The following is a 14,002-nucleotide window of genomic DNA, read 5'->3' as shown; positions in this document are numbered from 1 at the left end:
TTTGACGAGCTCACTTCTTCACCTTGAGATGTCTCTGACCAGCATCCAAATATCCCCTCCCCAGGACAATAAATGCTAAGGACAGATAAACAGACTCAGACCCTCTGACTCCCCTTTTATCAGTGTATTGTGATGATTAAGCAGGTCTCAGCTTATTTTATCCCAGTTAAGAAGCTCCCCTGATAAGGTTTAAATGAATAACTCCTTTCTGTCACCCATACACCACACATCAGGGGATGACTTCATGCCGAAAGGCTTCCCTCCGTAAATGTCAGTCATTGTTGAACTTCTTTTGTCCCACTGAACAGTGCTCCTAAAAAGTTATGTGTCAAGATAACTCTTGCCAGTCTCAAAGGTAAATTAACCAGATTTTAACTTAATGAGCAAGTGTTAAGACAACACCAGAGTTGATGAATATTAAAATTAGGACTTGGCTTTCAGTTTCATTTTAGGCAGTTGACTTAAACTCACTGAGTGTCAGCCTTCTCAGCAAAATGAAGGAGTCAGGTTTTCTTATTTCTAAAATCCCTTCAAGTCAGAAAATTCTGTGTTCTCTTCTCGCTAGAATTGATGCTTTTGAACTCTGGTTCTGGAGAAGACTCTTGAGAGTCCCTTGGACAAGAGGGAAATAAAACTAGTCAATCCTAAAGGAAATCAACCCCGAATACTATTGGAAGGACTGATGCTGAAGCTCCAATACTTTGGGCACCTGATACAAACAGCTGACTCATTGGAAAAGACTCTGATCCTGGGAACTATTGAAGACAGAAGGAGAAGAGGGTGACAGAGGATGAGATGGTTGGATGTCATTACCAATTTAATGGACATGAACTTGGGCAAACTCTGGGAGATGGTGAGGGACAGTGAGGCCTGGCATGCCACAGTCCGTGGTGTTGCAAAGAGTCAGACGTGGCTTGGTGACTGAACACACACACAGATATTTAGGTGCCCAGGGTTCATCCGAGGCTAGTCATGCAGTGTCTGCTCTTGTGCAACAGGAACTGTTACTGCAGTAATCTACCTGTTTTTGCCACTGCTCATAAATTCCAAGGAACAGCTCTCAGTAAGTGTTTTGCACTTGTCATTGCATTTAATAAACTAGGTTAACAAATGGAGGAGGAAGATGGCAAATCTCATCTGCTCTTTTCAAAAATATCATAGAATCTTACATTTTCTCCCCCACAGAGCTTACTTTTTCTGCAGTTTGGTGGTTTTGATTGGCATTGTAATCAATTAATTTAATCTTCGAGGAACTTAAAATCCATTGTGGTCTAACATCAAAAGGGCCCACAATTTCTTTTTAGTTTACATCAGTCAAGGCACTAAGGAAGCTCTTCAGTTCACTTCAGTTCAGTCGCTCAGTCGTGTCCAACTCTTTGTGACCCCATGGACTGCAGCACACCAGCCCTCCCTGTCCATCACCAACTCCTGGAGTTTACTCAAACTCATGTCCGTTGAGTTGGTGATGCCATCCAACCATCTCATCCTCTGTCGTCCCCTTCTCCTCCTGCCTTCAGTTTTTCCCAGCATCAGGATCTCTTCTAATAAGTCAGTTCTTCACATCAGGTGGCCAGTGTATTGGAGTTTCAGCTTCAGCATCAGTCCTTCCAATGAATATTCAGGACTGATCTCCTTTAGGATGGACTGGTTGGATCTCCTTGCAGTCCAAGGGACCCTCAAGAGTTTTCTGTAACACCACAGTTCAAAAGCATCAATTCTTCGGCACTCAGCTTTCTTTATAGTCCAACTCTCACATCCATACATGACTACTGGAAAGGTACTGGAAATTCTGCCTGTAGTGTAGAATGAAAACCTAACCCTCATCCGTGGTTTTTATTTAGCAGCAGCCCAACTCATAACACCCCTGGAAAAGGCAATGGTAACCCACTCCAGTATTCTTGCATGGAAAATCCCCATGGACAGAGGAGCCTGGCAAGTTACAGTCCATGGGGTTGCAAGAGTCGGACATGACTTGGTGACTAAACCACCACCACCAACTCATAATACTAAAAGCAATTTGGAGGTAGTGAGTGGAAGAGAGAGTAAGTAAAGTGAAGTTGGATTTTTGATTATATTTTAATGTCAGTAAAACAGAATTGTGGATGATAAAGTTGTTCTGAAAATAATTCATTTTGCTGGTTTCTTAGTGGAGAAATTTGCCAGACTTTCCCCTCCCCTTATTGTTCCTAAACCAGCCACACCAGTCACAGGTGTCTTAGGAGAGATCTAACTGCTGCTTTATCAACACAGACTACAGCAAAGCTCTTAGTTTTCTTTCTCTAAGGTTAGTTAGTGGGAGGCATAAAGATACATTTTGACCTTTTAGTATTTCTTTATTTTGTAAGCAACACAGCATTTTTGAAGGACGGAAAGACTACAGAGTTAGAATTTCAAAAATCACCTCTTACCCCACATATTTGTTTTCACATCAAAAAGCTTTTTAATATGTTTATACACTTTATATCATGAGTATATATCATTCTAGCAGCAGCAACAACAGTAGGTATAGCCGCCAACATCTAATGAACATTTAATGTTTGCCAAACACAATTCTAACATCTGGATTAATTTTTCCGAGCAACCCTGTTAGGGAGGATTTAATATTTTCCTAGTTTCATTAATGGGAAAGCTAAGACACTGAAGTTAAAACAACTTGCCCAAAGTCATACAGCTAATAATGACTTCATTCCATAAGATATGGAATTGAAACCCAGGCAGTCTGACTCCACATTGTGGGCTCTTGTTATTTACTCAATAATATAGATATCATGATCAGCTTCCATGTGCACTAACATCATCAACAGCATCATCATGACTGATGCATGGGGTTCCAGTTTGAGGATATAACAATTGATATAAACAGTCTCCTATTAGTGGGTATTTAGAAAGTGAGAGAGTGTTAGTTACTTATTCATGTCCAACTCTTTGTGACCCCATGGACTGTAAACTGCCAGGCTTCTCTGTCCACGGGATTCTCCAGGCAAGAATACTAGAGTAGGTAGCCATTCCCTTCTCCAGGAGATCTTCCTGACCCAGGGATAGAACTTGGTGTTAATAGGGGAGAAGTTTTAAAGCAGGATTTGGCAGTCTTTAGGTTCGCCTCATGGGAAATAGATGGGGAGACAGTGGAAACAGTGTCAAACTTTATTTTGGGGGGCTCCAAAATCACTGCAGATGGTGATTGCAGCCATGAAATTAAAAGACGCTTACTCCTTGGAAGGAAAGTTATGACCAACCTAGATAGCATATTAAAAAGCAGGGACATTACTTTGCCAACAAAGGTCCATCTGGTCAAGGCTATGGTTTTTCCAGTGGTCATGTATGGATGTGAGAGTTGGACTGTGAAGAAAGCTGAGCGCCGAAGAATTGATGCTTTTGAACTGTGGTGTTGGAGAAGACTCTTTAGAGTCCCTTGTACTGCAAGGAGATCTAACCATTCCATCCTAAAGGAGATCAGTCCTGGGTGTTCATTGGAAGGATGGATGCTGAAGCTGAAACTCCAATACTTTGGCCACCTCATGCGAAGAGTTGACTCATTAGAAAAGACCCTGATGCTGGGAAGGATTTGGGGCAGGAGGAGAAGGGGACGACAGAGGATGAGATGGTTGGATGGCATCACCGACTCGATGGGCATGAGTTTGAGTAAACTCTGGGAGTTGGTGATGGACAGGGAGGCCTGGCATGCTGTGATTCATGAGGTTGCAAAGAGTCAGACATGACTGAGCGACTGAACTGAACTGTACTGAACTGTAGGTTCGCCTCAAGAAATGCTTTATTTTCAGATGAAAATATGAACCGCCGTGACCCTCTGTGAACTATGAACCAATTTTGTTTTTCATCCAGAAAAGTGCTTTTATTATTTTTTTCCTTATAAATGTTTTTGTAGAAAACCAAATTCTCATTTTCAGAAATTTGATCTATTACATTACTACCATCCCCAAAGATGGATTTTTAAAACAGTTTGCAATCATGGAAGATGAAGATGCCAAAGAAGAGGTAGCTTTGTAACAATCTTTTGATACTATTTAATGAATATAGAATCTCTAGAAATTGATCTCATTAAAAAAATTTGCCTCCAAATTTGGAGACGTGTGTGTGTGTGTGTTAGCTGCTCAGTTGTGTCTGACTCTCTGCGACCCCGTGGACTGTGTCTCCTCTGTCCATGAAATTCTCCAGGCAAGAATACTGGAGTGATTGCCATTTCCTTCTCCAGGGGATCTTCCCAACTCAGGGATCAAACCTGGGTCTCCCTCATTGTCGGCAAATTCTTTACCATCTGAGCCACCAGAGAAGCCCCCAATTTAAAAATAACTTAATTTAAATTGTATTATGAGTCTAATGCTTCAAAACTATCTAGGACTTGGTGTGATTTCAAGTAACTTGGCTTAAAATTCTAAGACTTACTGTAAGAAAATTAAATTATCTTCAGTGGAGACAAAGGCCCCCCCCCCCCCCCCCCCCCCGCCTTTTATTTTAAGTTTGGGAGAGGATGGAAAGTGCTATTTTGGGGACAAAATTCCCAACAGAAGAAAATCCTTTGGCAGCAAGAATAAACAGCTTTGGCAGAATCCACCCTCCAAGCAAAAAGGACTTAGGGTACATGTGAAGCTTGGGAGTAGTCCTGAGCTCCAAGGCAGAAAGGATGTCCCTAGTACAAGGGGTGAGTCAGCACCAGACTGTGAGTGGAAATACTGTCCACAAAAGCTCCATAGAGCTGCTTCATTAGAAAGTGATACATTTTGTGATACATCCCCTTCCCTAGGGCGGTTCAGTTACTGTTTCAAGGCAGTGATTATATTTTACTTAGGGCTACGTTGTTCCCTTTAGCCTTCATTACAGCCACCACAACAGGAATAATAATGTTGTCAAATAATGTTATCAAACAGTAGTAGCGGTAGTAAAATATGCCCTACAAACCTCGATTGTTTTCTGGTTCCTTTCCCTTCATTTTCCAGAAAATAAATCACTTCTACATCTACAAAAGTAGATTAATGGTTCATTTGAAGGAGAGTCTCCTCTTTAATTTTAAAACGCTTTGAAATTCTTTTGTGATGTTGTACATGTAGAAAATACTTTCTGCTCATTTTATTTCTGGGGTGAGTGTGGGTATGTATGTGTGTGTGTGCATGTATTCAGCTTACATTTTCAAACTGATGCTTTCAGTAGAGGTAATCACTATTTGTTTGAATAAATATACTTTGAAAGATGGATGACAGGTAGCCCTCCCATCCACGTGTAATTATGTGTTTAATAACGTGTCACATTGCTGATTTGGTGTGGCTGGGTATGATATTCATGAAGATTTAACAGGATGGTAAGAAAACTCAACCATTTGAATATTCATTTCTCTTTGTGTCCAAATGTTTGGAGGTGGAAACAATGGATGGAATGGAGATCCCGATACACATTTCTACAGAGACAGTGAGAACACAACTGCTCCAAAGCAGAGTTTCTTTTCTCAACTCATTCAGTTAACAACCCTTTACTGAATATTGGCTCTGTGCCAGACACCGATTTGTTCTCTGGGACATTCCTTCGTCAGAATCCACTCCTGGCTTTGTAAAGGCCCCCCGCCCCCCGCCCTTCCCACAGCCACAGCAGATGCACCGGGTCTTTACTGAAAAGGTCTGGGATTTTCCTGCCTTGAAACTCAACTTTGCAGCTTCCTTGCAGGCCCTGCAAGAGTGGAGTTTTATTTATAATAATCTTTGTTTTTTCTTTATCAAATAAACCCCAAGATGGAAAAATATTTTAGAGAAAAAAGAAGAGATTAATATCAGGAGCATTTTCTTATATTTCTACCGACTTGTAAACATTTTAACGGCTGCATGTTATTCCACTGTGTGCCTCAGTTTCCTAACATTCACCCCAAACTTGGTTCACAATTTGGGTTCGTTTACTTAGGGTAAGATTACTAAGTCATTGTAAGACCCTTAATACAAACTGCCAAACCATTTTCAGAGAATTTATAGCAACTTATAGTCCCACTGAGGATCTATTTACTGTTAATATTATAGCACCCTTACCCTCATCAAATACTAAAACTTGGAAAATCTTCACTTCCTTTCGGGGGATTTAATTTTCATTTTTCTTATTACTAGTGAAACTGAACATTTCCCACCTAGTTATTAGACATTTTTGCTTTTTCTTTCCTGGGTTGTCTATCTGTCCTCTGCCTATATGTCACGTTTTTATAGTTTTCTTATTCACTTGCATATGAAACTTATTTCATATTAAGGATGTTAGGATTTTGTCTTTAGTATTTATTGATCACATTTGGGTAAAAATCCCTCCAGTTACATTATTCACAGTCATATCATCACTTAGAGCATATGGCTTGTTTTGTTCAATGTGATCAGCTTTATATCGTTTTATGTAAAAGGTGGTTTTGATGTTTAACAATTAAGAATACATACATTAGAGTCAAAAAGAAAAGAAACCTATTCCAGAAACTTCTATAAAATAAAGTAGAGTGTGTAAGAGTTAAACTGTGATGGACCTGGGTTCTACCAGTGCTTCTGTATTGCCGTTTGCATTCTTACTGCTTTAACATGCGGCCCTCTAGGGGGCTTCCGTGGTGGCTCAGACGATAAAGAATCCGCCTGCACTGCGGGAGACCTGGGTTCGATCCCTGGGTTGGGAAGACCCCCTGGAGCAGGGAAAGGCTACCCACTCCAGTATTCTAGCCTGGAGAATCCCACGGACTCTATAGTCCACGGCGTCGCAGAGAGTCAGACACGACTGAGCGACTTCTGCCTTCTCTGGTGTGCTTACTACAAAACTGTAAGAGCTGTGCCAGACTAAACACTTGCGACAGGTAATGAACTGCTTTGGAATTTACTGGATTCCAGATGAAATTCTAGCAAAACTCCCTCATCCCCGTATTCCTAGAGGCCCTGAGCAGCAGTCCCTCACGTGTTCTCCTTTTCCTTTCAGACAATTCCTCCTCTCTGCAGGAGGATGAAGAGGTAGAGATGGAGGCTATCAGCTGGCAGGCTGGCAGCCCAGCCGTGAACGGACACCCCGCCACACCAGTGACCTCTGCGCGTTTCCCCAGCTGGGTCACTTTTGATGACAATGAAGTCAGCAGCCCTTTGTCCCCCATCACGTCTCCTCTGAAGCCAGAAACACCGCCTCTTGCCTCCGTGACCCCAGATGGACCTTACAACTCAACAGGGTCATTTAAGAAGCGGGAGCGGCCCAAGAGCACTTTGATGAACTTCTCCAAAGTTCAGAAGCTAGACGTGTCCTCCGTAAGCCGTCCGCCTGCCGTGCCCGAGGCTCCGCCTTGGAGGGCCACCAATCCTTTTCTGAATGAGACGCTACAGGATGTACAGCCGTCCCCCATCAACCCTTTCCGGGCTTTCTTTGAGGAGCAGGAGAGGCGAGCCCAGAACAGTTCTGTGTCCGGTACCCCAGGCAAGAGCCAGAGGGATTCCCTCGTTGTCGTCTACCGGGACGCCATCAGTTTTGATGACTCAAGCCGAAACCAGTCACGCTCGGATGCTGTGGAAAAACTCAAGCGGCTCCAAATCGAGGATTCCGACCACGTGGGGGGTGCCACGCTCCCTGATGATGACCCGACTGCCTGGACTGAACTGGATGAGGACCCAGCCGGCTCCGAGCAGTCCCCGCCCAGAGACGGGTGGCCCATGATGCTTAGGATCCCCGAGAAGAAGAACATCATGTCCTCCAGGCACTGGGGACCCATCTACGTCAAACTGACGGCCGGTGGTTACCTGCAGCTGTTTTATGAGCAGGGCCTGGAGAGACCATTCCGTGAGTTCAAGCTGGAGATGTGCCATGAGATTTCCGAACCCCGGCTCCAAAACTACGACGAGAACGGGAGGATCCACAGCTTGCGGATAGACCGCGTCACCTACAAGGAGAAGAAGAAGTACCAGCCTAAACCCGCCGTGGCCCACTCGGCCGAGAGGGAGCAAGTCATCAAGCTGGGCACCACCAACTATGAGGACTTCCTGAGCTTCATCCGGGCAGTTCAGGACCGCCTCATGGAGCTGCCCGTGTTGTCCATGGAGCTGAGCACGGTCGGCCTGAACTACCTGGAAGAGGAGATGACGGTGGACGTCCAGGATGAGTTCTCTGGCCTCGTGAGCAAGGGGGACAACCAGATCCTCCAGCACCGTGTCCTGACACGGATCCATGTGCTGAGCTTCCTCTCCGGCCTGGCCGAGTGCCGGCTGGGTCTCAACGACGTCCTGGTCAAAGGGAACGAGGTGGTGTCCCGCCAGGACATCGTGCCCACCACCACCACCAAGTGGATCCGGCTCCACGAGTGCCGCTTTCACGGCTGTGTGGATGAGGACGTGTTCCGCAGCTCGCGCGTCATCCTCTTCAACCCTCTGGATGCCTGCCGCTTTGAGCTCATGCGGTTCCGGACAGTGTTCGCCGAGAAGACCCTGCCCTTCACGCTCAGGACGGCGGCGAGCATCCACGGGGCGGAGGTGGAGGTGCAGAGCTGGCTGAGGATGTCGGCGGGCTTCTCCTCCAACTGGGACCCCCTCACCCAGGTCCCCTGCGAGAATGTGATGGTCCGCTACCCCGTGCCCAGCGAGTGGGTGAAAAACTTCCGCAGGGAAAGCGTCCTGGGGGAGAAGTCTCTGAAAGCCAAAGTGAACCGGGGGGCAAGTTTTGGCTCAGCCAGCATCTCCGGCTCTGAGCCGGTCATGAGAGTCACCCTGGGGACTGCCAAATACGAGCATGCCTTCAATGCCATCGTGTGGAGGATAAACCGACTGCCCGACAAAAACTCAGGTAGGCAGAGCTCCGTCTTCTGTGAGAGCCGCCGCACCGGGGGGGCGAAAGAGCTGGGGTCCAAGTGCTGCTTTCTCTTCCCCTGCGAAGTGCTGGTTTTGTGCTATGTGAGGGGAACGGTGATGGGGAGGGACGGGGGAATGGACGGCCAGAAAGCACAAGTGACTTGAGCGAGGTTAAGTTACAAATCTGCATGACCCAGGTCCCTCCATCTTTTTACTCTCCTACCTTCTTCACACTTCTTTCGTGAAATGATGCATTATTTTTCTCAGCAGCTGAGTCATGTCCAGCTCTTTGCCATCCCTTGGGCTGCTGCACGCCAGGTCTCCCTGCCCGAGTGCAGGGAAAAGGGCCGGGTGAAGGCCCATCGTGTACAGTGTAGACGGGAGTTGGATTGATGATTCCTGTAATCCTGTGCAAAGCCTGTCAATCATAACGTCCTAAGCTTAGCACTGGGATTTGGGCACGGGGACGGGGCTTCCCAGGGCTTCCTGGTGGCTCAGATGGTAAAGAAGTCCGCCTGCAATGCAGGAGACCCGGGTTCAATCCCTGGGTGGGGAAGATCCCCTGGAGAGGGGAATGGCAACCCATTCTAGGATTCTTGCCTGGGAGTTCCACGGACAGAGAAGCCTAGCAGACAGTCCATGGTGTCGCAAAGAAGGGTCCACGACTGAGCGACTCTGAGAGAGAGAGAGAAGGGGCCTCTGATCAGACCGCAGACAGCCAGAACATGAAGGTCCAGAAGGACTGGAATGTTCCCTGGCAGAAAGTAAGGGAAGGAGTGTTTGCTCAAAAGAGACAGCTTACCAGCCCTTGCTGGCCTGTGCGCAGTGAATGGGGTGCTTGTCTGCTCGAGTGGACCCGAAGGCAACAGCTTTCCTCTTGGGTCTGGTGAGATTTGGTGGAATGACAAAACTGGGGAGTGATCAAACCAGCTCTAATAGTTTTATTTCTTAGAGTAAGTCTGGGCGATCCCAATGGCAGGCAAATAAGCCCATGGTCCTTTAAACCACTTCTCGTTTGTAATAAACAAAAGTGGGTATTTTGGCCAACAACAACAACAACAACAAAAAATGTTTGGAAAAACTGTTGGTTGAACTTTCCCTTCTGCAGATACTCTTTATTCCGTTTTCCCTGTTAAATCCTAACAACATAATTAGAGTCTTCATATCCTGTTCGGAGTGCGGAGTGGCTGTGTTTCACCCTAGATGCAATATGACATGAAGCCAAGAGGCAATGCGATCTGGTCAGCTCCCCTGGCGGGCCAGGCAGTGGACACACACCAGGGCTTTCTGTGTCCGACGCTGGGTGTAGCGGCGCAGACTGGAGACAATTGGGCTTCTGTGTTTGAGGCTGGGCTGGCCACCCTGTTTCTCAGTGGACACGATTTTTAAGGCCTTGCTCTCAGTACCTGCTTATTCACTTCTCCGAGGCCAGCACGCTTTCACCTGGCTGATGGCACCAGGATTTTTGTCTTGGCCCATCTGAATTGATGGCAGAGAGAAGAGGCCCTTGCCTCTCCTGTGGCACTGATGCCCCCTGAGAACAGAACCAAGGTCACAGGGGGAAAATCGCTGTTTAGCCTGCTGGAGGCATGACATCAGAAAAAACAGGGCCTCCGATTTGTGTTTACTGGGATTTTCAGCTCTGCAATTTACTAAGCATGGATTCAGACCACTTCCTTATGGAATAACTGGATTTTCAAGCTGGGAGGGACCTGTGGGATGACTTTAGGCAAACCTCTTCCTTCCACAGACGAGAAAATGAAGGACCAGGAGTGACATGACCCATCACATCCAGGGTCTTTTTTCATTCTCAATAGCACCGCTGCCTCTCGGTTCGTCATACAAAACAGACTCAGACTTGAAGTAACTTCCATTATGAGCACAGAGATTTGCAGTTTCCTCACATACCTGCTTTGCTTCAAAGTTCCTTCTCTCAAATATGGAAAGGTACCACGTGAGGGGCCTTATAAGCCGCAGAGACTGACTGGCTTCTTTCAGCAAAAAGAGAGACACTGTGGGGAAGATGCAGGTGGTCTCGGAGAACTAGAGGAACAAGCAGGCTTCCGGAAGGATGATCCTGGATGGCAGGAGCTGTGGGAGGAATCCTCAGGCTGCAGCGTTCGGATGAACCCCCGCGAGCCGTTCTTGCCACTTCCCAAGGCTCGAAGGGCGTGACGGACATGACCACCAGGATGACACGCCGTGGGCTGCTGCCGCCGCAGCTGAAGTCACTTCAGTCGTGTCCGACTCTGGGCGACCCTGTGGACGGCAGCCCACCAGGCTCCTCTGTCCACGGAATTCTAAGCGAGAATTCTAGCATTCTAGACGAGAATACTGGGGTTGGGTTGCCATTTCCTTCTCCCAAGATGCAGTGCTAGGGAAGAGTTATTTCTCAGAGAGAAAAGAAAAAAAAAGATGGTTACCAGATTAGAAAGGGAGAAGATACAGGATAGGGAATAAATAGTCCTCAGCAACAGCAACTATTAATGCTTCCCAGGCGGGAAGTATTCAGCAGGCTCAAGGCCAGGAAAGTGCAGCCTATATATCACATAGGTTATTTCCAGGTTTAGTGGAACCTTTCTTGTGAATAATTGTTAAAATACAGGACACCGCAAGAATATCTGGGGATGTTTCTCACTTAAACCGACCACCACCCCCTCCTCAATTACTGATTTGCTGTCATGGTTGTGTGTTTTTAGAAGTGAAATCCCACCCCCAACCCAGAGAACTTCTTATTCTGCTTCTGGCCAATGGTATATTTCTGTATCGGTTCAGGACATTGATAGCACCCATTTCTGGCAACTGGACAGGTACAGGATCTAAATTCCTGGCAGACTTCAGGGTCTTACCGTTGTTGGTATTCTGTGTTCTGAGCCCCTTGCCTTCCCCATCCAGGGCTCGCTCTATCCATGAACCCAGAGAGCTGGTGATGGATTATCTATTAGTAACTATCGCCTTCCTGAGCTCTTCTGTCTCAGTCTAGGGATAGCTTTGGGAAGGTGTCTCTATTAGGCTGTCAGAATCCTCACGTCTCTGCAGTGGAAGAGGACTGAACCTCTGCCCGTGTATCCCACTTCTGTTGGCCCTGCAACCCTAGCTCCCGGAGGCGGGATGGTCAGACCAAGAGGCAGCAATGGCCAGGCTGGCATCCCAGGCCTTACCAGCACCCCAAGCCTGCAGTCACAGAAGGGCCACCCCAACAAGCCCGCAAAAGGCTAACAAGCCCCCCCCATTGGATTCCTACATGGCTCCCGCCAGCAGGGCCCATCCATGTTCTCCCTCTCATCCTAATCTCCAGGGCGTTCCTGATTCCTAGAAGGTACCAGAACAAGTTCTGTGCTTTCCCAGGCTGACTGCCTGGGAACAAAACATTCTATCTTGCACAGGTAGCTTTCTTTGCTGGAATTCCAGTTCTTGTTATATCAGGTAAAGAGGAAACAATTCCAGTAGGGTTCCCCTTCCATGAGAAATAGCAGTCTGAATTTTAATGTTAAATTTTCTCAACATCATTAAGATGACACAATGTGTAAGCTAATTAGTTCATTGCTGTGAAACCATACTAGCTTTCAAAATTGCACTTCCCTATCTGTTGGGCTTCCCAGGTGGATCAGTGGTAAAGAATCCACCTGCCAATGCAGGAGATGCAAGAGATGCAGGTTCAATCCCTGGGTCGGGAAGATCCCCTGGAGTTAAGAAATGGCAACCTACTCCAGAGAAAGTGAAAGTGTGAGTAACTCAGTCGTGTCCGATTCTTTGAGACCCCATGGACTATAGCTCGCCAGGCTCCTCTGTCCATGTGATTCTCCAGGCAAGGATACTGGAGTGGGTTGCCATTCTCTTCTCCGGGGATCTTCCAGATGCAGGGTTCGAACCCAGGTCTCCTGCATTGCAGGCAAAAGATTCTTTCCTGGCTGAGCCACCAGAGAAACCCACCCGCTCCAGTATTTTTGCCTAAAAAATGGCCTGGACAGAGGAGCCTGGTGGGCTACAGACAGAGGAGTCTGCTGGTCAGAGTCAGACACAGTTGAGCACACAGCACATCTGTCCACAAGCCCCAGCGTCCATTGGTTGATGCCATAACTCAAGAAAGATTGTTGTTTTCATAGAATTTGTGGTGAATACTCTTTGGTTGGGGTGAGAAGAGGAGGGTCAGTTTTGTGGAAAGTTATGGTTTTCAGTGTTCCACCAATATGTAAATAAGGGTAATGAGAGAAAACTGTCATTGAGGTTGCTATTGAATTAAGAAACTTCTCTATCTACTTTGTAATGATATAATAGCAGTATATTGAGAGGAGTCTAGGACATAATTTGGAGTCACTTAGATATGAATTTTATTCCTAGTACTACAATTAATGACTGTTCCCTTTGGCAATTTACTTAAACCTTTCAGAGAAATCTCAGTTTCCTCTTTTATAAAACAGCATTATTAATACCCAGCTCATTAAGAATGAAATTAGATAATGCTTTTCAGTGTTTAGCACAGTCTCTGGCCTGTAATAAACGTTCAGTAAGGGATGACCATATAATGACATCTGTGGTTACACAGTTAAAAAAAAGCTGAATTAATTGATTTTCAAATAATGTAATTTTTACTACTACATGTATCTTAAATTCCTTTCCTAAAAAACTGCAATCTTTTTCTTAAGTATTACGTTTTAGAAAGAACCACTGAAATATGTCACATTTGTGAAACAGAGCAAAACAAATACTTCACGCTCTAATGTTTTCCTTGGAGAGCGGGTGTGTATGTCCTCACTCTCTGAGATTAAAAAGTCCTGCCCAGACCAATAGAGGAAATTGGAATTGTTTATTTGGGGAAACTCAGATAACTCCGGGCTGTTTCAGTTACATCATGGAGTCAGAGGCACACTGTTTATCCAGAGTGAGTCTGGGTCCTTAGGCTTTTTCTCCACCCCTGTCACCCTGCAAACCCTGGTACCGAGGTTTAAGGACTCTGAGGTTGTCACACAGACAAATCAGTTAAGAGCGTCTGGAAGGCGGACGGCTGGGTCCAGTTTTCTTGGCTCTGCCACTTGCTAGCTGTGACCCTGGGCGGTCGACCTCACCTCCCGAAGCCTTAGTTCCTCATCTGTACAAATGTAACAAAATCACAGCCTCAGGGGACGGTTATGAAGATGCAGTGAGAAATCTGCAGGGAGCACTTTGCACACGACCTGGTTCAGGGTCCTCAGGAAACATCTCCTGCTACATCCGACCAGCGG

At 46.2% G+C, this 14,002-nt stretch overlaps 1 protein-coding gene across 5 annotated transcripts in view; it reads left to right on the top strand.

Annotated features, from left to right (window-relative positions):
- STON2 (stonin 2) overlaps positions 1-14,002 on the top strand; it is a 159,409-nt gene that overhangs the window by 134,929 nt on the left and 10,478 nt on the right. For all 5 annotated transcript variants that reach the window (XM_070469735.1, XM_070469734.1, XM_070469730.1 and 2 more), the window contains exon 5: positions 6,937-8,775. In XM_070469735.1, the coding sequence (XP_070325836.1) occupies positions 6,937-8,775 (1,839 nt within the window). The remainder of the gene's footprint in view (positions 1-6,936; positions 8,776-14,002) is intronic.

Source organism: Odocoileus virginianus, chromosome 6, assembly GCF_023699985.2.
Source record: "Odocoileus virginianus isolate 20LAN1187 ecotype Illinois chromosome 6, Ovbor_1.2, whole genome shotgun sequence".
In the NCBI taxonomy this organism is placed as follows: domain Eukaryota; kingdom Metazoa; phylum Chordata; class Mammalia; order Artiodactyla; family Cervidae; genus Odocoileus; species Odocoileus virginianus.
This window is presented reverse-complemented; position numbering and strand designations above follow the sequence as displayed.